Source organism: Hemitrygon akajei, chromosome 13 (assembly GCF_048418815.1).
Source record: "Hemitrygon akajei chromosome 13, sHemAka1.3, whole genome shotgun sequence".
Taxonomy (NCBI): domain Eukaryota; kingdom Metazoa; phylum Chordata; class Chondrichthyes; order Myliobatiformes; family Dasyatidae; genus Hemitrygon; species Hemitrygon akajei.
This window is the reverse complement of record NC_133136.1, coordinates 2,174,139-2,198,875: the sequence shown is the minus strand read 5'-3', so window position 1 is coordinate 2,198,875 and position 24,737 is coordinate 2,174,139. Positions and strand designations below refer to the sequence as shown.

Genomic DNA, 24,737 nt, shown 5'->3' with positions numbered 1-24,737 from the left:
CACTAGTCACCGGCAGCCAACCAGAAAAGGCTCTTTTTACTCCCACTCGCTGCCTCCTGCCTATCAGCCATTTCTCTATCTATGCTAGTATCTTTCCTGTAATGCCATAGGGTTTTATCTTGTCAAGCAACCTCATGTATGGCACTTTATCAAATGCCTTCTGAAAATCTAAGTAAATTACATCCACTGCCTCTCCTTTGTCCACCCTGCTTGTTACTTCCTTGAATAATGCTAATAGATTTCCCTTTACAGAAACCATGCTTGCTTTGACTTATTTTATCAATAATTTCTAAGTACCCCAAATCCTCATCCTTAATAATAGACCCAACATTTTCCCATCCACTGAGGTTAGGCTCACTGGCCTATAGTTTTCTTTCCCTTATCTTCCTTCCTTCTTAAAGAGGAAATTGACACTCAACCTATTCTCATAAGGCATGCTGCCCAATCCAGGCAACATCCTGGTAAATCTTCTCTGCACCCTTGCTATGGTTTCCACATCCTTCCTGTAGTGAGGCAACCAGAAGTGAGCACAGTACTCCAAGTGGGGTCTGACCAGGGTCCTATATAGCTGCAACATTACCTCTCGGCTCCTAAACTCAATCCCACGATTGATGAAGGCCAATGCACCGTATGCTTTCTTAACCACAGAGTCAACCTGCACAGCAGCTTTGAGTGTCCTGTGGACTTGGACCCTCTGATCCTCCACACTGCCAAGTGTCTTACCATTAATAATATATTCTGCTATCATATTTGAACTACCTAAATGAACCTCCTCACACTTATCTAGGTTGAACTCCATCTGCCACTTCTCAGCCTAGTTTTGCATCCTATCAATGTCCCACTGTAACCTCTGACAGCCCTCCACACTATTCACAACACCCTCAACCTTTGTGTCATCAGCAAATTTACTAACCCATCCCTCCAATTCTTCATCCAGATCACTTATAAAAACCACGAAGAGTAGAGGTCCCAGAACAGTTCCTTGAGGCACACCACTGGTCATCACCGGCCTCCATGCAGAATATGACCCATCTAGAACCACTCCTTGCCTTCTGTGGGCAAGCCAGTTCTGGATCCACAAAGCAATGTCCCCTTGGATCCCATGCCTCCTTACTTTCTCAATAAGCCTATTGGATTTTGTTGGATTTCAAAAAATTCCCAATCATACAACTTCCCTCTCACTTTTGCTACCTTATATGCCCTTTCCTTGGCTTTTATGCAGTCCTTAGCTCCCCTTGTCAGCCACGGTTGCCTACCACTGCCATTGGAGAACTTATTCTGTGGGACATATCCATCTTGCACCTTGTCAACTTTCCCAGAAACTTCAGCCACCTCTGCTCTGTCATCATCTCTGATAGTATCCCTCTCTAATCCACCCAGGCAAGCTCATCTCTCGTGCCTCTGTAATTCCCTTTATCCCATTGTGATGCTGATACATCTAACTTGTGCTTCTCGCTCTCAAATTGCAGTATGAATTCAGTCATATTATTATCACTGCTTCCTCAGGGTTCCTTTACCTTAAGCTCCCTAATAAGATCTGGATTATTATAAATCACCCAATCTAAGATTTTTCCTGAGTAGGCTCAAGCACGAGCTGCTCTAAAAAGCCATCTTGTAGGTATTCAACAACTTCCCTCTCTTGCAATCTGACACCAATCTGTATTTCCCAATACCTTTGCATATTGAATCCCCCCCCCCCATTACAATTATGACATTACCCCCTATTACATGCCCTTTCCAGCTTCCCTTGCAATCTCAACCCTACATCTTCGCTACAATTTGGAGGCCTTTATATGACTTCCGTAATGGTTTTTATTTTACCCTTGCAGTTTCATAACTCCAACCACAAAATATATAGCCAGCCACCGTCATACCTTCTTTATAATTGCATCACTATGTTGGGACCAGAACTAGTAACTGCTCACCTTTTCCACTTCTGATCAACTAATCCCACCGGTAGCACAGGATCCTGTCAAGTATGTGCCTATCTAATTGCCTCAGACCTTGCTTTAGTATCTACATCTCCTACCAGCCCGGTAATGCACTCCTGCCTGAACCTGCTCTGTCATTCAGTTAGATAAGGCTGGTCTGTAACTCTTGAAGTACCGGTCTTTGTCACACATCATTTTGTACCTTAGATTACAGAGATCATACCACTCTCAGATTTACAGAGAACACTGTTGGTGTTGGTGAGGTCTAACTGCCCAGCAGCCTCTGTGTATGGAGGAACCTCCTCAGCTTACTCCTGAAATGCCTGGATGTGTGACGCTTTCACAGCTGGACTTCAATCTATAAGGAATTTGTACATTGTCCCTGTGACAGTTTCCTCCAGGTGCTCTGGGTTCCTCCCACTGTCCAAAGACGTACTGGTCGGTAGGTTATTGGTCCTGTGACTAGGCTGGGGTTAAATCGGTGGGTGCTGGGTGGTGTAGCTCGGTCGGCCGGAAGAGCCTGTTCTGCACAACATCTCGTAATAGTAAATAATAACAAGCCGAGGTGCTAGAGGAATGCAGTGGGTCAGGCAGTGACTGTTATCCATGCCTCAGATGCTCTCACCTGCTGAGTTCCTCCAGCAGACAGTTGTTGCTTCAAATTCCAACACCGTGGATCTGAGATGCCTGTCTCTAATCCTACAACTACTGCCACCAGCCCTGGACTCCCCAGCCAGATTCAGGTTCAGCTTTGTTTTTCGCATGTACAGCAAAGTGATCATTTGCATTAGTTAGCACCCATCACAACATTGCAGTACCAACATATTGTTCAGCAAAACAAGCCCCTTTCCTCCCAGCACCCACTCATACAGTCCTCCAACCCTCGGACAGGCTGCGTCTGGGCCTCCAGCCTCCACGGGACTCGGGAACTCAGAGGCACCGGGCCGCTGGCTTCCTGACCAGACTCACCGAATTTGGGCTCCGATCTTCAGTTTCGACCCCAGGACTTGCTGATGACGGGACCTCGAACTCCAGACTCACCTCCAATCCCCAAATTCAAAGTTCAAAATAAATTTATAATCAAAGTTCAATTACTGTGTGTCACCATATACAACCCAGAGATTCATCTTGTGAGGATTCACAGTAGATACAAAGAAACACAATAGAATCAATGAAAAACTGCTCACTAACACAGACTACTGACCAATGTGAAAAACACAACAAAGTGCAAATATAAGAAAAACAAAATCATAATAATAATTAATAAGTAATAAATATTGGGAACATGAGATGAAGAGTCCTTGAAAGTGAGTCCATAGGTTGAGGGAATAGTTCAATAATGGGGCAAGTGAAGTTGAGTGAAGTTCTCCCCTCTGGTTCAGGAGCCTGGTGTTTGAGGGGTAATAACTGTTCCTGAACCTGGTGGTGTGGGTCCTGAGGCTCCTGTACCTCCTTCCTGATGGTTGTGGGATGATAACTGTTCCTGAACCTGGTGGTGTGGGTCCTGAGGCTCCTGTACCTCCTCCCTGATGGCTGAGAGGTAATAACTGTTCCTGAACCTGGTGGTGTGGGTCCTGAGGCTCCTGTACCTCCTTCCTGATGGGTGAGGGGTAATAACTGTTCCTGAACCTGGTGGTGTGGGTCCTGAGGCTCCTGTATCTCCTTCCTGATGGTTGAGGGGTAATACCTGTTCCTGAACCTGGTGGTGTGGGTCCTGAGGCTCCTGTACCTCCTTCCTGATGGTTGTGGGATGATAACTGTTCCTGAACCTGGTGGTGTGGGTCCTGAGGCTCCTGTACCTTTCTCCCTGATGGCAGCCGTGAGAAGAGTATGACCTGGGTGCTGGTGGTCCACATGGCAGAACAACTATCCCTCGTTCACAGACCTTCATCAGTTTGGGTATTTATTTGAGTGGCTGGAAGTATCATCCTGACCAGCGAGGTGGTCGCTTCTTACAACCTACAGGCAATCTAAATGAACTCTCTCAGAAATGTTGGGTTGAGGTTCCCATAAGCCCCTTCCTGCTGATGATGTGGAAAAGATTCACACAGCAGGAGGTTGATCTCACATACTGAGGTGGTTAGATTCATGTCCCTTATCTCAACTGCATAAGGTTCACTAAGGGTATCATAGCCGGGCTGGGTGGGGGAGTGGGGATAAACTCCCACTGCCTATTAAATGCTTCCAGTGAGGTGCGTGTCAAGTAGCCTCTGACAACCAAGTCAAGTTCCTGGTCTTCACACCTGCTCAGCCCTGCTGTACAATTTCTACTGATAGGTGAAGGGGCAAAGGCAGATTGCTGCCACATTGAAACCAGTCGCTTTCTGCAGATGGGGCTCATCAGTCGTGGTTGGCAGCTCATTTAGGAGAAGGAAAACTCTGATCTCAAACCTCCACTGCCTTGTATCCCATTTATGCCTGTGTACCCAATTATGGGGCTTTGGAATGTGTGCTATCCAACGAAGGGAGTTTATTTTTCTTTCTTGTGTGCCCGAGAGTGAAGGATTCGCGGCTTTTGTTCAGTGGAAGATGGACAGAGAAGATGCTGGAACAGAGGGATCATAGACTGACGGACGGAGTGGGTGGAATGGGGCCAGGAGTCGACACCTCCCAGGGGAAATGGATGGGAAAATCGTGAGCTTCAACGTGCCATTAGACTGTTTCATTAAAATAGGCCCTTTTTGTGTCCTTTACTAACCCTATAGTCAAATTAAGAATTCTAAAGCTAAATCGTTTAATTGCACATGGTGTACTGTTTGTTATTTTGTGGTACTGATTTGCAACAGGGGAAACACATCACACAGCATCCACACAAACAAGAGGTTTTGCACCTCAGATTTCACACATTTGATGGGGCCAGAGATTGTCTTCCCTAGACTAATGCCGCTGGCCGAACCTGAGGGCTCCAATCATTCGGGATTGATTTTGTTGGATGCTGTGTGATTGCCCTGAGCATTGAATCGGTGGGTTGTGTGTTTAAGTCTGTGCTAGTATTGATGCTGCCGGGGTGGAATGATGGTGTTCATCCACGGGGTTACTGGTAACTAATGTTGAGTGGCCTAGATATTTGTACTCCAGATGAATTGTTAATTCGCCTGTTAAGTACTGTTAAAGTTGTCGGCAAAGTTACGTTTGCGAGACGGAGGTTTGATAAAATGGTAGGCACAGACTTCATTTTACTGCAGACTAGCGCTGACTTAACGGCAGTGGAGCTGCCCCGTAATATCAGGGGCCCAAATGGGGGCGGGGGGGAGGCGTGGACTGTCCATACTCTCAGGGAGGAGGAGAGTATAGTGGAGTGGGCCGAATCACAAGTCAAGTTTCCTGTAGCTGGGGGCAGAGCCTTCAAAGACAGGGCTCTATCATTTCTGAAGAGTGGGGGGAAGGAGTGGTCAGATTTGGAATTAGTCCCCGTCCCCCAGGGAAGAGTGAGAGTTCTGAGTTGCTATCAGCCCTTACCTCTCTGGTGAACAAATGGAAAAACGCCCAGGTTCAAAGTCCCAGCTATCGTAGGCTCTGCCTATTCTCAGGAATGAAGCTTACCCCTGAGGGGGAAGAGGGGTATGAGACTTGGGTGGAGCAGACCTCTCAGTTGTTAGATGAGTGGCAATGCTCTGATGACGTAAAACGACAGCGATTGGTGGAGAGTTTGAGTCGGGTACAGCTAGAGGACACCAGGATTTGCTTTATGAAATCTTGTTTGCAAATTCAAGACTGGCTAGACAAGGCAAAGATATCGCATTCATGTGGGTTCCAGCACATTCGGGTATTATGGGAAATGAGACAGCAGATAAGCTGGCAAAAGCAGCAGTCAAAAAGGGATCTGTAGAGGTCAATATTAAACTATCAAAGTCAGAGGGGAAGAGCATAGTGTGGAGAAGGATAAATCAACAGTGGCAGCAGCATTGGGATAGAGCAATAAAAGGAAGACATTTACATTCAATTCAGAACAGAGTAGATATGGGAAGGAGTAGGGGAGTAAAGTGGAAGGAGCAAGTAATTATAAGTAGACTGAGAATTGGGCACAGCAACCTTAATGGTACTCTGGCCATCATAAATAAACATCTGACAGGTCTTTGCGATCTATGTCAGGAGACTGAAACAGTAGAGCATATCCTTATTTCATGCAGGAAATTTGCACAGGAAAGACAACAAATGCTACAACAATTAGGCAAAATAGGACTGGTAGAGAACAGTGTTAATGGTTTATTGGAATGTGGGGAGAATGATCGGGGAGGAAATGGTTGTTTAGTTTTTTAAGGGCGACGGGACTGGAAAGACGACTTCAGGCAGTCAAGTGAATGGACGATGAGAGACAGTAAATCCTGAAGATGGCAGTAATGCAACAGTGTGGATGCCAACTCCGTAAAAACTCAAGGAAGACGAAGAGAGTTTGAGTGACATTGTGAGAACAATGAAGTCCCGGTATCCCAGCCAATGCTGCCGCTTACATGGGAATACTGGAAAATGCCTTTGGCACGACAGGAAGCCCAGTGGAGCTCATGGCAGGGTTTCAGAATGTGTCAGGAGAAGGGGGAGAAGCTTTCTGCCTACAGTTTTTGGCTAGAGAGGCGGCTAAATAGCTTGTGGTGCAGAGGAGCCATTCAGAGGGCTGAGGTGGATCAGTGAAGAATGGACTAAATAGTGAAAGGTGCCCAGTCCCAGAACCTGATCGCTTGGAGTCTCTGACTGTCTCGTAAGACGCGCCCCCCCCCCTTCCCCGTTTGTTGTTCAGGGAAGTACAAGAGGAGGAAGATGCGTTGGAGGCACGGGAGGCCTCCGTCAGCAGGATACAGTCCTCAGTAGTGGTCCCCTGCAATGAAATGACCACGGCTGGCCTGCCCTGGGGAGTGGCAGAGGAGATCGTGGCAGAGCTGAGAACTGAGATGTCCCAGTTGTTATCAGCGGGTGTGACCCCTCCGTATGATGGAGCTGACAGGGAGACAGATCCTCTAAGGGAACGGACTATGCAGAGGGCTGCTGGCAGCCGGTGTCATGCGAGTAGGGGAGCAGTCGTATTGTCTGTACTAACTATGGTGAAGAGGGACACTTCAGGTGGGAGTGTGAACGATGGGAAACCCCTCAGAGAGTGAGCCCCCGGGTACCTAAACAGAGAGATGCGTTGGGAAAACTTAAAAGACACCCAGTGAGGGGATGGCCTGGCGTATCGGGGGCAACACATTCCCAGCAATATATCAAGGAACACTCTAAAGCAAAGAACCATATTCCTGAAGACTTAGTGGGGCCAAGCTCCAGTGTATCGCAACAGATAGAGAGTATTTATGCTCGGGCCATACTTGACACAAGGTCGCCAGTCACTTTTGCTGTACCGTTCACTTTACAACCGGTATCTGATGCATTTACCTTTGACACCACTCAGTGCACCAGAGATCTGGGGACATAGTGCGGGTGATTATCCAAATGATGGTTATTTGTCAGTGAAGCTGGAGTTTTCGGAGGCCGATGTGGGAGTGGCTGAGGTCCTTGATACATTAGCGCTAGTCTGACCAGACCCCATTGAGAAGGGCAGCGTTTCAATTCTTGTGGGGACCAACACTCCTATTGTGAGGAGGCTCATGGGAGCCTGCAAGGAAAAAGCTGGAGAGACCTTCCTTTGAACATTATCCGTTCACCCGGTGTTTCGAGCTGCTTTTGTGGAAGCGCATGACTACATTGGGCTGGATCATGAGTTTAGATGAGGGACTGTGTAGTTCACCCAGTCCAAGCCAATCATGTTATGGCCTGGGGAAGTAGCAAAAGTAATGGGAAACCCCACAGTTCCCAGAATGCCTAAGAGCAAGGCCTTCTTGGTGGATGCTCCGGAAGACCACGAAGAGGGGTCGGGAGTTCCTGCTGGGGTACTGGTGAGGCCTGAAATGCAGAAGCCCTCGGTTGTACAGGCAAGCAGGATGGCACTGATTGTCAAGAACACTAGGAAGAGAGAGGTCACCTTCAAGTGGGGGATGCCATTGGTGCACCTGTTCCCGGTGACGGTAATGTCTAGTGTCCCGGTGACGGTAATGTCTAGTGTCCCTGTGACGGTAACGTCTAGTGTCCCGGTGACGGTAATGTCTAGTGTCCCGGTGACGGTAATGTCTAGCGTCCCTGTGACGGTAACGTCTAGTGTCCCGGTGACGGTAACGTCTAGTGTCCCTGTGACGGTAACGTCTAGTGTCCCGGTGACGGTAACGTCTAGTATCCCGGTGACGGTAATGTCTAGTGTCCCTGTGACGGTAACGTCTAGTATCCCGGTGACGGTAATGTCTAGTGTCCCTGTGACGGTAATGTCTAGTGTCCCGGTGACGGTAATGTCTAGTGTCCCTGTGACGGTAACGTCTAGTGTCCCGGTGACGGTAATGTCTAGTGTCCCGGTGACGGTAACGTCTAGTGTCCCGATGACGGTAACGTCTAGTGTCCCTGTGACGGTAATGTCTAGTGTCCCTGTGACGGTAACGTCTAGTATCCCGGTGACGGTAATGTCTAGTGTCCCTGTGACGGTAACGTCTAGTGTCCCGGTGACGGTAATGTCTAGTGTCCCGGTGACGGTAACGTCTAGTGTCCCGGTGACGGTAATGTCTAGTGTCCCTGTGACACAAGCCAGGGAGAAACTATTAGAAACTGGGGGAAAGTTGACCAATGAGTCATTCAATTTCGGGGACTCCCTGGTTCCTGCAGGTTGGAAAAGGAGGCTGGTAGAGAAGATGTTGAAACTGGAAGGTGCCTTTTACACTGACAAGTTTGATGTGAGTTGTTCCAAGACCACTCGTCACACTATCCGGGTGACCGAGGATACCCCATTCAGAGAGACGTTGCAGTGATTGGCCCCTGCGGAGGTGGAAGACATTCGGCAGCATTTGTGTAAGTTGAAGGAAGCTGGGATCGTCACCGAGTCCCGGAGTCACTATGTGTCTCCAGTAGTAGTGGCCCAGAAGAATGGGAAGATACGGATGTGTGTGGACTACAGGACTCTGAATAGGTGTACCGTCCCCGACCAGTATACAGTCCCGAGGGTCGAAGATGCGTTGGCCTGTCTGAGTGGTGCGAAGTGGTTCAGTGTGCTGGATTTGAGGAGTGGATATGACCAGATCCCCCATGAGTGAGGCTGACAAAGAGAAAACGTCCTTTATAGGCCCTCTGGGATTTTTCCAGTTCGAAAGGATGCCCCAGGGCATCTTGGGAGCCCCTGCAACCTTCCAGCAGGTCATGGAGAAGACGGTGGGGGATGAGACCTTGCTTGAGGTATTGGTGCACCTGGATGACCTCATAGTGTTTGGGTCCACCTTGGAGGAACATGAATTGAGGCTGCTGAGGGTGCTGTGCCACCTGAAAACTGAAGGGTTGAAACATTCCCTGGACAAGTGCCAGTTCTGCAAGATGTTTGTTAACTACGTTGGGCACATTGGGCACGTCTGTTAGCTCTGTTGGAGTAGCTACAGATCCGTCTAAGATAGAGGCCAAGGCCCCAGACTGAGCGCTTTGTGCTTGTTCCTTGGGTTCTGTGGTTACTATCAGAGGCTTGTGAAGGGTGACGCAAAAGTGAGTCACCTGGTGAATCAGCTTCTGTGTGGTTACCCTCCTTGGGGAAGAAAGGAAGGAGGAGAAAAGGAGAGGGGAGGGTAAAGAGTATCTTAGCCCTTTGGAGCCTTTTGGACCAAGGTGGGATGTGAAATGTGAAGAGGCCTTTCAGTTGCTGAAGAAGATACTGACACAAGTGCCTGTGCTGGCTTTTGCAGACCCCCGATTGCCATATGTACTGCATATGGATGCCAGCACAGAGGGCTTAGGGGGTGTCCTGTATCAGGATCAGGGCACAGGGTTGAGACCTGTTGCGTTTGTCAGCCAGACTCTGTTGCCCTCCTAGAAAAACTATCCCAGGCACAAATTGGAGATCCTGGCATTGAACCAGTGGGCTGTGGTGGATAAGCTGAGTGACTTCCTCTGTGGGGCCAAGTTTGAGGTGAGGATGGACAACAATCCCCTAACTTGTATCCTGACCTCAGCAAAATTGGATGCCACAGGCCATCGGTGGTTGGCGGTGTTGTCTGCCTCTGATTTCAGCCTGAAGTACCGGCCGGGAAGCAGGAACATTGAGGCTGATGCATGAAGGGCTGGATAGGGATGAGGAGTGGGAGAGCATTCCTGCCCTGGGAGTGAAACCCATGTACCAGTTTTCCATCACAGTGAAGGCACGGGCAGGATTGAGCAGTAGATCAATTGGGAGTTTCTGATGACACCATTCCACAAGTTTCCTGTAACCTGACTGCTCTGAAGACAAACCAGTTACCGGAATTGAGTTCTGGAGGAAGTGGCAGCTGCTCAGTGAGATGACCCGAGCATCAGTACCGTTTGGTCAGTGGTTGAAAAGAGAGACATGGCTCAGGCGGAGAAGACGAAATATACTGTGGTGCCTCCATTACTGACAGAATGGCCCACGTTGGAGTTGAGGAAACAGATCCTATATCGGGTCACGTCACCCCCGGACCAACCTCGGCGTTCCCAGCTGGTTCTGCCTGAGAAGTATTGGAGGATTGTGTTGACGTCACATCATGATGATACTGGGCATTTGGGGGTTGAAAAGACTATGGATTGCTCAGAGACGGGATCTACTGGCCCCGAATGAAACCAGAGGTTGAGGAATACTGCAAGTCGTGCATTCGATGCATATGGAGAAAGACGCTGCCTACGCAGGCAGCTCCCTTGTCCCACATGCAGAGTGTGGGACCTGGCGTGTATGGATTTCCTGTCAACAGAACCTGATGTCAGCAACACGGCGAATGTCTTAAGTCATCACAGATCACTACACCAGATATGCACAGGCTTTCCCTACCAAGCACCAGAGTGTGTCTATGGTGGCCAAAGTATTATGGGAGATGTATTTAATTTACTATGGCCTCCCCAGGGGGATACATAGTGATCACGGAAGGGATTTCGAGAGTAGGCTCATATATGAGTTACTGAGCATGCTTGGAGTTGAGAAGTCGAGGACTATTCTCTAACATCCACAGGGTGATCCCCAGCCCGAGAGGGTTAGTCGGACCTTGCTAGACATGCTCGGGACCTTGGAGATCAGCAAGTGAAGCAGGAGGGGTCAACATATTGGGCATCTGGTTCACTGTTACAACTGCACACCAAATTAAACTACTGGGTACTCGCCATATTATCTGATGTTTGGACGCGAGGCGAGGTTGCCCATTGACCTTTGTTTTGGGACTGATGGGGGTGATTTACCACCGAAGACTGATCTGAAGTATGTGTCTGACATAAGAAGAGATCTGAAAAGGGCTTATGAATTAGCTGCCAAGCAGAATCAAGGAAATAAGAAGAGGTATGATCAAAAGAGGAGGTTCTCCCAACTCATGCCAGGAGACCGGGTCCTCATAAGGAATTTAGGGCTACCTGGAAAGCACAACTTGGCTGACTGCTGGGCGGCTGCGCCCTATGTAATGGAGAGTCAGATGCCAAACCTGCCAGTTTTCCGAGTGAAACCAGAGGATGGGAAAGGGCCTGTCAAGATTCTCCATTGGAACCACCTGCTGCCCCTGGGACAAGAGGTGCAGGTAGATCATGGGTGTTGTATTCCAGCTGTCTACATGATACCCAGGTCAGTATGATATGGAGAGCAAGCTATTGCCTATGCAGCCGGCTCCCCTGTCCATGCAGTTGATATATCCAAAGGATCAGCAGAGACCGATAGAGTCTGGCACCAGCAGCATTGCAGTAGTTGCCAGTCAGTGTTAAACTCAACATAGGACTGCCTTAGGGACTCCAGCTCCAGAGTTTTCCTCGGGATTTATTCCCGAAACCTTCCCCATAAGTGGGTACACAGGCATTCCAAAGCCCCCGTTATCTCTAGCCATAACCCACACACTGCAGCTACAGAGAAGCCATTACATTAGCAGTGAAACCTTTCCCCAGGCGTTACGTTTACATGAATAGTTGTGACAGTGAAAGGATGATTTCTGCTGTGAATTTCACCTGGTTCCCTGATCTCTTGTTTGGCAGGGTGAAGCAGTCTGAGCTATTCGACCGATGGAAAACTCTTCAGCTGTGCAAGTGGGAAAGAAACCAGACAGCAGCGAACATCTTTAAGTAAGTGGATGAGCAAGCAGGGAGTTGAAGGAAGGGAGGTGAATGTACAATAGCAGGTAAATGTAGAGACAATGTGAGAAACACTCCTGAGAAGAGAAAGAAATGGAGCAATCAGGAGGCTGAGGGATGAGAGAAGAGCGTCTTTGGAAGAGTTGATGAGGCCTAATTTGGAGTATTGTGTGCAGTTTTGGTCATCTCCCTACAGGGCAGGTGTCAATAAGATTGAAAGAGTGCAGAGAAAATTTACAAGGATGTTGCTGGAACTTGAGGATCCGAGTTACACAAAAAGGTTGAATATGTTGGTACTTTATCCCCTGAAGAGTGAGAGGAGATTTGATAGAAGTATTCAAAATTATCAGGAGTACAGATGCAAGCAGGCTTTTCCCACGGAGGTGGGATGTGACTCGAGCCAGAGGTCATAGGTGAAATATTTAAGGAGAACTTGAGGGGGAACTTCTTCACCCAAGAGGTGTAGTCTCTTAAATATGCCTAATGTATCTGCCTCTAACACCACCCCAGCGGTGCATTCCACACACCCACCACTCTCTGTAAAAACCTAACCCTTTACTTTCCTCCAATCACCTTACAATTATGCCCTCTCATATAAGCCATTTCTTCCCTGGGAAAAGTCTCAGACTGTCCACTCATTCTGTGCCTCTTATCATCTTTAACATCTGTATCAAGGTTCCTCTCATCTTTCATCACTCTGCGCAACCTATCATAGAAACATAGAACATAGAAATTTACAGCACGTTACAGGCCCTTCGGCCCATAATGTTGTAACCTATTCTAGAAACTGCCTAGAATTACCCTCCTCATTGCCCTCTATTTTTCTAAGCTCCATGTACCTTTCTAAGAGTCTCTTAAAAGACCCTATTGTATCTGTCTCTACCATCACAGGCAGGGCATTCCATAAGCCCGCCACTCTGTGTGAAAAACTTAACTCTGACATCCCCTCTGCACCTACTTCCAAGCACCATGAAATTATACCCCCTCACGTCAGGCACTTAAGCCCTGGGAAAAAGCCTCTGACTATCCACACAATCAATGCCTCTCATCATCTTATACACCTCTATCAGGTCACCTCTCATCCTCTGTCCCACCAAGGTGAAAAGGCTGAGTTCACTCAACTTATTCTCATAAGGCATGCTCCCCAATCCAGGCAACATCCTTGTAAATCTCCTCTGCACTCTCTCTATGGCTTCCACATCCTTCCTGTAGTGAGGTGACCAGAATTGAGCGCAGTACTCCAAGTGGGGTCTATTTATTTATTTTCTATATTTTCATGTACTGTATTGAACTGCTGCCTCTAAGTTAACAAATTTCACAACATATGCCGATGATATTAAACCTGATTCTGATTCTGAAGTTTTGTGCCTCTTTCCTGACTTGAGAAAAAACCCTGGATTAAAAACATCAGAATCCAACAGAAGAACCTAACTATTTTTTCTCTCTTTTCACACTACTTCTTTAATTTTATTTATAAATTTCTTGTTATATATAATTTTATATATATTTCCTCTCCAGTCTTTACCTTTCCTACCCATCTGACTATTCACGTGATCAATGCCTCTCATCATCTTATACACCTCTATCGGGTCACCTCTCATCCTCCGTCGTTCCAAGGAGAAAAGGCCGAGTTCACTCAACCTATTCTCATAAGGCATGCTCCCCAATCCAGGCAACATCCTTGTAAATCTCCTCTGCACACTCTATAGTATCCACATCTTTCCTGTTGTGAGGTGACCAGAACTGAGCACAGTACTCCAAATGGGATCTAACTAAGGTCTTATATAGCTGTAATACTACCTCATGGCTCTTGAATTCAATCCCACGGTTGATGAATGCTAACACACCATACGCCTTCTTAACAACACTGTCAACCCACGCAGCAGTTTTGTGTGTCCTATGGACATGGACTGCAAGATCCCTCAGATCCTCCACCCTGCAATGAGTATTAGAAACATAGAAAACCTACAGCACAATATAGGCCCTTCAGCCCACAAAGCTGTGAGCTGTGACGAACATGCCCTTACCTTAGAAATTACCTGCGGTTACCCATAGCCCTCTATTTTACTGAGCTCCATGTACCTGTCCAGGAGTCTCTTAAAAGACCTTATCATATCCACCTCCACCACCGTCACTGGCAGCCCACTCCACACACTCACCACTCTCTGTGTAAAAAAACTTACCCCTGATATCTCCTCTGTACCTATTATATTTTGTCTTCAAATTTGACCTACCAAAATGAACCACTTCACAATTTTCTGGGTTGAACTCCATCTGCCACTTCTCAGCCCAGTTCTGCATCCTATCAATGCCCTGCTGTAACCTCTGACAATCCTCCACACTATCCACAACACCTCCAAACTTTGTGTTATCAGAAAACTTACTAACCCATCCCTTCTACTTCCTCATTCAGGTCATTTATAAAAATCACAAAGAGGAGGGGTCCCAGAACAGATCCCTGCGGAACACCACTGGTCACTGACCTCCATGCAGAATACGAACCATCTACATCCATGCTGTACCTTTTGTTGGCAAGCCAATTCTGAATCCACAAAGCAAGGTCGCCTTGCATCCCGTGCTTCATTACTTTCCGAATGAGCCTTGCATGGTGAACCTTACCAAATGCCTTACTGAAATCCATATACACTACATCCACTGATCTACCTTCATCAATGTGTTTTGTCACATCCTCAAAGAATTCAATCAGGCTCGTAAGGCACAACCTTCCCTTGACCTATCCCTAATCAGATTGTGTTTCTCCAAATATAAATCCTGCCTCTCAGGATCTTCCCCAACAACTTGCCCACTACTGAAGTAAGACTCACTGGTCTATAATTTCCTGGGTTATCTCTACTCCCTTTCTTGAACAAAGGAACAACATTTGCAACCCTCCAATCTTCCAGTACTTCTCCCATCCGTATTGATGATAGAAAGATCATCACCAGAGTCTCAGCAATCTCCCCCCTTGCTTCCCACAGTAACCTGGGGTATATCTCTTTTGGTCCTGGCTATTTATCTAATTTAATACCTTTCAAAGGCTTCAGTAAATCCTTTTTCTTGATGTCTATATGCTCAAGCATTTCAGTGTGCTGTAAATCATCCCCACAATTTCCAAGGTCCTGTTCACTGGTGAATATTCTGACCTTCCCCAGCTCTTGGCATTGGGAATCCTGCTCTTCAGCCTCCTTCTAAACTTACTGTGCAGGACCTCTACCCCTCTTCTGCCTATGTCATCTGTACCAACATTTACCATGACCTCTGGCTGTTCACCCTCCCCTTCAAGAATATTCTGCAATGCTCAGAGACACCCTGGGACCCCAGCACCCAGGAGGCAACACACTATCCTGGTGTCTCTTTTGCTGCTGCAGAATCTCCTATCTGTCCCGATAACGATCGAGTCCCCTATGACTGCCTCGGAAGGCAGTGGAGGCCAATTCTCTGGATGCTTTCAAGAAGGAGCTATATAGGTATCTTATGGTTAGGGGAATCAAGGGATATGGGGACAAGGCAGGAACCGGGTATTGATAGTAGTTGATCAGCCATGATCTCAAAATGGCGGTGCAGGCTCGAAGGGCCAAATGGTCTATTTCTGCACCTATTGTCTATTGACTATTGCTCCACCTGACTTCACCCTACCCTGCTGAGGCTCAGAGCCGACAACAGTGCTATTGATCTCGCTGCTGCTGCCTTGCCCGGATAGGTCATCCCTCTCAGCAGTATCTAAAGGGTTCACCTGTTGCTGAGGGGAATGGTCACAGGGGGACCCTGCGCTGACTTCCTTCTCCCTTTACCTCTCTCGGTGTTTGCCCATCTACTCCCCACATTCTGCAGCTTGGGTGTAACCACCTGCTCAAAAGTCGTACCTATCAATTCCTCTGCTTCCCCTAAGTTCATCCAACTCCAGTTCCAGCTCCTTAATGCTGTCTTTCATGAACTGTAGGTGGCTGCACTCCCCACAGGTGTAGTCATCAGAGAGACCATCCATCCAGTTCCGTGAATTCCCCCATCCTAGAGGAGGAGCATTCCACTGCCATATCTGCCATCCTGCCTGCACTGAACAATGGGCAAGCAAGACCAAATCAGCAATAGCACGAGGAAAAACCATCCCTTCTTACCCGTTTCTTTGCCCTCAGCTTCTTGAGTCAAAGCCTCTAAGTTCCCACTCTGACTCTAGCCCCCAATCCAATGATGGCCACCACTCCGCTATCCTCATAAGACATGTTCTCTAATCCAGGCAGCATCATGGTAAATCTTCTCTGTCCCTCTCTAAAGCTTCAACATCCTTCCTATAATGATGCAACCAGAACTGAACACAATATTCCAAGTATGGTCTAAGCAGGGTTTTATAGAGCTGCAAGATTATCTCATGGCACTAGAACTCAATCCCCAACCCCTGACTAATGAAGACCAACACACAAAACACCTTCTTAGCCACCCTATCAACTTGTACTGCAACCTTGAGGGACCTGTTCCTCCCACACTGCCAGTATCCTGTACTCTGCCTTCAAGTTTGGCCTTCCAAAGTGAATCACTTCTCGGTATTCTGCATTGGACCTCATCTGCCACTTCTCAGCCCAGCTCTGCACACGGTCGTTGTCCCAAAATCTCTCAGCTTGTGTCTCCATCTTTTGCTTCCTCAGATCCCACCTGAGTCGATGCTGCAATGCGCCAGCGTTTCTATTTACAACACAGAAGAACACACCCCAGGGGGTCAAGCTGAAGTATGAGGTGGACAGCAGTGGCTTCCTCTTCATTGACGCAGAGGTTTTTGAATTATTTCCAAAGGTAAATTCACCAGACAGTGTGATGTGTTGAGAACAAGGGCTGTTGGGATGGGTAACAGCTTCTTCCCCCAGGCTGTGAGACTTCTGAACACCATGTTACCACCCAGTACACATGACAGCACCAGTAGCAGAGTCTGTATCAGTTTTAACATCACCGGCATATGTCATGATATTTGTTAACTTTGCAGCTGCAGTACAAGGCAATCATGATAACTATTGAAAAAAAACCTGAATTACAGTTATTGTTAAATTCAAGTAAGTAGTGCAAAAACAGAAGAAGTAGTAGTGAGATAGTGTTCATGGGTTCAAAGTCCATTTAGAAATTGGATGGCAGAGGGGAAGAAGCTGTTCCTGAATAGTACAGTTCAATATTTAACTATATCTTTTATGTCAACTTATACATCTACAGAATGTTTTTTTTTTAAATTTGTCTGTGTTATTTATGTGTTGTATGTGAGATAATGTGTGTACTGTGCTTTTCACCTTGTTTGCAGAGGAACGTTGTTTTGTTTAGCTGTTTACGATTATCGAGCTCTATGAGTAATGGGTTTTAATAGTTCAAGGCAGAAAACGGCTGTTCACTTTTAAAATGCATCCCTGTGAATCTGCTTATTCACTGAGAAGCTGGAAGGAAGAATGTCAGTCATCAGGAACTTTATCATAAAGTTATGAAATCTGTTATGAGTTATTTCAAAGGTCATTGAAGGTATGAACTGGGTGTGATTTTGGACAGGGTTAGTGAAGGGCTTGCAGGAAGCCAGGCAGATGGATTCATTCTGTCTCCAAGAACTCCAAAGGTACAGTCAATCTGACTTTGAAAAACATTTGGACACCAGGAAAGGGGATCCTCAGGAAAACAAATGTATCTGTATCTTCATCCACATGCCTGTCAGATGGAAGAGGAGAGGATTGAGAATGTCTGGACATTTTCTCTTCTTCTTTCTTCCATTGGCCAGAAGACATAAAGCCTGATAGCGCCTACCACCGGGCTCAAGGACAGCTTCTACCCCGCTGTTATCAGACTATTGAACAGTTCCCAGGTAGACATCACAATCTACCTCTTTGCACCTTATTGTCTATGTGCACTTCTCTTTCTCTGTACCATAGAAAACATTCTAATTGGATTCATAATGGCTTAGAATGACAACTATCCTGCCAAGACCACAAGAACCAATAGAGAGTTGTGAACAAAGCTCTGTACATCTGTGTGAGAGAAGCTGATGCCGATCAAACACAAAGTAGGCAAAGACCTTGAAACTAGTTACCACCTTAATTCACGGGGAGCCTTTCCGCATGTCTCCGTCAACACAAGGTTACAATTCCAATTTATACAGTTAATCTAATCACACTAGGTCAGCCGGTCTCCAGACACTTTTTTCGCAATTTACACAACATTAGCGCCTGTACAATCGGTTTCTCATTGATCAGAGTACCAGATGATCGGTTAATCACATTGCCTCTCAGACGATAAGCACCTATACAATCTGCAAAGTCCTACCTAGTCCTGCCGAAGGGTTTCAGCCCAAAATGTTGACTGTACATTTTTTTTCCATAGATGATGCCTGGTCTGCTGAGTTCTTCCAGCATTTTTTGTGTGTGGTTCAGATTTCCAGCATCTGCAGATTTTCTTTTGTTTGTGATTGTTAGTTGGGACAAAGAAGATAGACTTTTTAAAAAATCATACTCAGTCCTCAAGCTTAATTTTCCCTCCACAGTCCCCTCCTTTTTGATGCTAGAACAACCCTACTCCTCTTCATTGTTCAGATCTGAGCCTTCATAATCTGTGATCCTCATTGTTCAGATTTGGGCCTTCATAATCTGTGATCCTCATTGTTCAGATCTGGGCCTTCATAATCTGTGATCCTCATCATTCAGATCCAGGCCTTCATAATCTGTGATCCTCATCGTTCGGATCCAGGCCTTCATAATCTGTGATCCTCATTGTTCAGATCTGGGCCTTCATAATCTGTGATCCTCTTTGTTCAGATCCGGGCCTTCATAATCTGTGATCCTCATCGTTCGGATCCGGGCCTTCATGACCTGTGATCCTCATTGTTCGGATCCAGGCCTTCACAATCTGTGATCCTCATCGTTCAGATCTGGGCCTTCATAATCTGTGATCCTCATCATTCAGATCCAGGCCTTCATAATCTGTGATCCTCATCGTTCGGATCCAGGCCTTCATAATCTGTGATCCTCATTGTTCAGATCCGGGCCTTCATAATCTGTGATCCTCATTGTTCAGATCCGGGCCTTCATAATCTGTGATCCTCATCGTTCGGATCCGGGCCTTCATAACCTGTGATCCTCATTGTTCGGATCCAGGCCTTCACAATCTGTGATCCTCATCGTTCAGATCTGGGCCTTCATAACCTGTGATCCTCATTGTTCAGATCTGGGCATTCATAATCTCTGATCCTCATCGTTCAGATCTGGGCCTTCATAATCTGTGATCCTCATCGTTCGGATCCGGGCCTTCATAATCTGTGATCCTCATCGTTCGGACCTTGGCCTTCATAATCTGTGATCCTCATCGTTCGGATCCGGGCCTTCATAACCTGTGATCCTCATTGTTCGGATCCAGGCCTTCACAATCTGTGATCCTCATTGTTCAGATCTGGGCCTTCATAATCTGTGATCCTCATTGTTCAGATCTGGGCATTCATAATCTGTGATCCTCATCGTTCGGATCCAGGCCTTCACAATCTGTGATCCTCATTGTTCAGATCTGGGCCTTCATAATCTCTGATCCTCATTGTTCAGATCTGGGCCTTCATAATCTGTGATCCTCATCGTTCAGATCTGGGCTTTCATAATCTGTGATCCTCATCGTTCAGATCCAGGCCTTCATAATCTGTGATCCTCATCGTTCGGACCTGGGCCTTCATAATCTGTGATCCTCATCGTTCGGATCCGGGCCTGCATAATCTGGGGGCAGGGGCGCATGTTTAAGCAAGCGACTTCATCATACTCGGGATCAAATGTCTCTGGTTTCATTTTAGGAAACATCGCCACAGGTCTGGGTTGGGACCTGAGTGTCAGGGTACATGTACATCAGATTACCAGTGCCACTGTCAGCCCATACATATGATGGGACCCCACCATTCTCCAAAAATATTCCTTAGTGACCACCAAGAACCTGGGGAATTACCATCATGAAACTCTTCTCCTGCCTTCTTTATCTTTTCCACTTTCTCCTTAATATTTCTGCCAGATTAGTGATTCTGTCTCGTCAGGAATATAAGTACAGCAGTCCTGTCCTATGATGGCACAAGAGCCTCCTCTCTCAGCTAATACTAAATCTAGGGCCATAGGATTCTGCAAACCCACAGTTCTAGTTGCTACTATTTCAGTAATTAATTATTTTATCTGCAATTGCGTACCCTCCGGAGCTAAGATAGTGTCATTAGCTAACTGTCCGAGGGCTGAATCCATCTGTGTCAATTCTTGAGCTGCCCTGCCTGCCTCATACATAGGAAGTACAATTATCCAGAATGTTCCTGTATCAGTAATCGCCCTCTTCCTTGGGGATGGGCAACGGGGTATGAGTCATGAGAGTGACATCCCACTGGTACTACAGATCCGGGGTAATAACATCCGGTCCAGTGAAGAGGTAACCGGGAGTTAGCTCAACACCCGCATATCCAGTATGTTTACCCAACCATTAATCAGTCTTTTCTTTGCTCCTACTCCTTCCCATTAACTGACCTATCTTGTTTTCCGGGCCCCAGCACCTCTCAGCTGTTTGAGTAGCTGCATGCACATTACGATTTGTTGAATTATAGTTAGGCCGAGGCCACCCCTCAAAGCAATTTTCCTTAAAGAATACCGGTCCAATTGCCATCCATATAGCCTGTTCTTCTGTTGATGATCTGTTCCCTCCTTTGTCTGGCCAGTAATAGCTGCTGGTTATTAAATTGAAGTACTCTCTCTCCTTCTCATTGAAGGGAATTGACCATAAGGGTACAGCTCCTGCTCGATAGGGATCTCCATACACACCCAACAACTGACGACATTAGTCCGTGTGGCATATTGATAAACTAAGCCCAAGTAAGTATTATAGATTCTCCCCAGCATAATAAACCCCAGCAGTCCACACAACTAAAGTAATTTCTTCATAATTCAATTTCCCATCTTCCCTTCTTCAGGAGACGATAACTTGCACTTGGTTCTGTGTGCCCAGGCAGATTTCCCCTGGACTTTCACTGCAGTCCTTGTCACCAGGATCACTCGGTACCCTTTCCACCTAGGAGAAAGAGGGCCTTTCCTGAGCGTCTTTACGTATACATAGTCTCCAGGTTTAAAGGGATGAGTGTTTCTTCCCCTGGCTGAGGTATCGCAGCAGCTACCTGTCCTGGCTTTGCTTGGACATTGGGCATCTCTGAGGCTGAAGTACGCAGGTGTTTCCAATGAGTGGACATTCGCAAGGCTGCGGGACCGGACGGCATCCCAGGGCGGGTACTCGTAGTGTGCGTGGCACAATGTTTACAGACATTTTTAATCTCTCCCTCTCCCAGTGTAGAGTGCCCTCCTGCTTCAAAACATCCACCATTGTCCCTGTATCTAAAAAGACCAAGGTAACATGCCTGAACGACTGGCGTCCTGTCACACTCACCTCAATAATAAGCAAATGCTTTGAGAGGCTGGTCAAGGACTACATCAGCAGCATGCTACCACCCAAACTGGACCCCCTACAATTTGCCTACCGACACAACCTCTTAATAAGCTTAACGTCTTAATAAGCTGGTAAGGAAGGCGGGCTCTGTCGTGGGCAAAGTACTGGAGAGTTTAACATCGGTAGCTGAGCGAAGGGTGCTGAGTAGGCTACGGTCAATTATGGATAACTCTGAACATCCTCTACATAGCACCATCCAGACACAGAGAAGCAGTTTCAGCGACAGGTTACTATCGATGCAATGCTCCTCAGACAGGATGAAGAGGTCAATACTCCCCAATGCCATTAGGCTTTACAATTCTACCGCCAGGACTTAAGAACTTTTTAAAAGCTATTATTAATGCTTTTTGAGATAGTGATTTAGATGCATATCATATTTTTTTACTGAGTTAAGTATTGTATGTAATTAGTTTTGCTACAACAAGTGTATGGGACATTGGAAAAAAGTTGAATTTCCCCATGGGGATGAATAAAGTATCTATCTATCTATCTATCTATCAACCGATCTACCGACGACGCAATAGCCACAGCTCTACATACCGTCCTTACACACTTGGAGAAGGATGCTTATGTGAGAATGCTGTTCTTGGACGACAGTTCAGCATTCAATACCATAATTCCCTCCAGGCTTGTCAAGAAGCTCAGAGACCACAGCCTTCACTCTGTCTTGTGCAGCTGGATCCTGGACTTCCTGTCAGATCGCCGGCAGGTGGTAAGAGTGGGCTCCCTCACCTCTGCCTCTCTGGCCCTCAACACAGGAGCCCCTCAGGTCTGTGTCCTAAGCCCCCTCCTTTACTCTGTATACCCATGACTGTGTTGCCACCCACAGCTCTAATCTGCTAATTAAATTTGCTGACAATACTACACCGATTGGCCGAATCTCAAATAATAATGAGGCAGCCTATAGAGAAGAAGTTATCACCCTGACACAGTGGTGTCGAGGAAACAACCTCTCTCTCAATGTTGCAAAAACAGAGGAGCTGGTTGTGGACTACAGGAGGAATGGAGACGGGCTAACCCCTATTGACATCAGCGGATCTGGGGTAAGAAGGTGAACAGCTTTAAGTTCCTCAGTGTACACATCATGTGGTCTGTACATACCGACTGTGTGGTGAAAAAGGCACAACAGTGCCTCTTTTACCTCAGACGGTTGAGTAGGTTTGGTATGAGATCCAAATCCTAAGGACATTCTATAGGGGCACAATTGAGAGCATCTTGACTGGCTGTATCACTGCCTGGTATGAGAACTGTACCTCCCTTAATCACAGGACAGCCCAGCACTGTTACCTTCCCATGATTCAGGACGTTTACAAAGACGGGTGTGTAAAAAAGGCCCGAAGGATCATTGGGGACCCAAGCCGCCCCAGCCACAATCTATTCTAGCTGCTACCAACTGGGAAACGGTACCACAGCATGAACACCAGGACCAATAGTCTCCGGGACAGCTTCTTCCACCAGGCCATTAGACTGGTCAACTCATGCTGATTTCAGTGTATTTTATGTTACATGAATGTTCTATTTATTATAAACTATAAATTACTATGATTGCACATTGCACATTTAGACGGAGATGTAACGTAGAGATTTTTACTCATGTAAGTGAAGGATGTAAGAAATAAAGTCAATTGAATTCAATTCAAAAAGTAGAAGCATTGGTGAACTTTCCTGATTGTGCAGTTTGTGTTCGGGATCCAGTAAGGTGTTCAGTCATAGAACGCTGTAGCCTAGAAACAGGCCTCAACTCCCTGTGTTCTTCAATCATTTTGGCATTTTCCTGCACATCTATCACTAAATACAGAATCAACCCAATGTTGCTCGCACTCCAAATCCAGCACAGTTGGCAGCTGTCAAACAGCTATCCTGCCCATTTCCATGAAGGACGTACTCCCTCCACCTTATGTATTGTGCACTAACTCCACCTGGATCCAACTGGAAAGACAGAGGCTCATTCCTACCACCACCACCCCTCCCCACCTCACTGAATAGGGTGGGTGAGGGAGCTGATTCACAGCTGTATTTTACAGTACTAATCTGGCTCCTCTCTCATGATGAATGAGATAAAGATCAGACCAATCTGCAAGGTAGCATAGCAGTTACTCAAGAGATTCACAGATGCTGGAAATCCAGAGCAACACAGAGACTGCTAGAGGAACCTAGCAGGTCAGGCCGTATCTACGGAAATGATAAACAGTTGCCATTTGGGGCCAAGATGAAGGGTCTCAACCTGAAAGTCAACTGTTTATTCATTTCCATTGAAGTTGCAAGACCCTCCAGCATTTTCAGAAGGCATTTGATAAGGTCCCACATAGGAGATTGGTGGGTAAAACCAGAGCTCATGGCATTGGGGGGAAGATATTGACATGGGTAGAAAACTGGTTGGCAGATAGAAAGCAAAGGGTAGCGGTGAATGAGTGTTTCTCGGAATGGCAGGTGGTGACTAGTGGGGTGCCACAGGGCTCGGTATTGGGACCACAGCTGTTTACCATTTACGTCAATGATTTAGATGAAGGCATTGAGAATAACATCAGCAAGTTTGCTGATGATATTAAGCTGGGTGGCAGTGTGACATGTGATGAGGATGTTAGGAGAATTCAGGGTGACTTGGATAGGCTGAGTGAGTGGGCAGATACTTGGCAGATGACGTTTAATGTGAATAAGTGTGAGGTTATCCACTTTGGGAGTAAGAACAGGAAGGCAGATTATTATCTGAATGGTGTAGAGTTAGGTAAGGGAGAAATACAAAGAGATCTAGGAGTCCTTGTTCATCAGTCACTGAAGGTGAATGAGCAAGTGCAGCAGGCAGTGAAGAAGGCTAATGGAATGTTGGCCTTTATTACAAAGGGAATTGAGTACAAGAGCAAGGAAATCCTCTTGCATTTGTACAGGGCCCTGGTGAGACCACACCCGGAGTATTGTGTACAGTTTTGGTCTCCAGGGTTAAGGAAGGACATCCTGGCTGTAGAGGAAGTGCAGCGTAGATTCACAAGGTTAATTCCTGGGATGTCCGGACTGTCTTACACAGAGAGGTTAGAGAGACTGGGCTTGTACACGCTGGAATTAAGGAGATTGAGAGGGGATCTGATTGCAACTTATAAGATTATTAAGGGATTGGACAAGATAGAGGCAGGAAATATGTTCCAGATGCTGGGAGAGTCCAGTACCGGAGGGCATGGTTTGAGAATAAGGGGTAGGTCATTTAGGACAGAGTTAAGGAAAAACTTCTTCTCCCAGAGAGTTGTGGGGGTGTGG

The 24,737-nt window shown here is 46.7% G+C and overlaps 1 protein-coding gene across 2 annotated transcripts in view; it reads left to right on the top strand.

The window, feature by feature from the left end:
- Window positions 1-24,737, top strand: part of st8sia5 (ST8 alpha-N-acetyl-neuraminide alpha-2,8-sialyltransferase 5) — a 157,340-nt gene that overhangs the window by 67,505 nt on the left and 65,098 nt on the right. For both annotated transcript variants that reach the window (XM_073064039.1, XM_073064038.1), the window contains exons 3-4: window positions 11,934-12,020; window positions 16,670-16,814. In XM_073064039.1, the coding sequence (XP_072920140.1) occupies window positions 11,934-12,020; window positions 16,670-16,814 (232 nt within the window). The remainder of the gene's footprint in view (window positions 1-11,933; window positions 12,021-16,669; window positions 16,815-24,737) is intronic.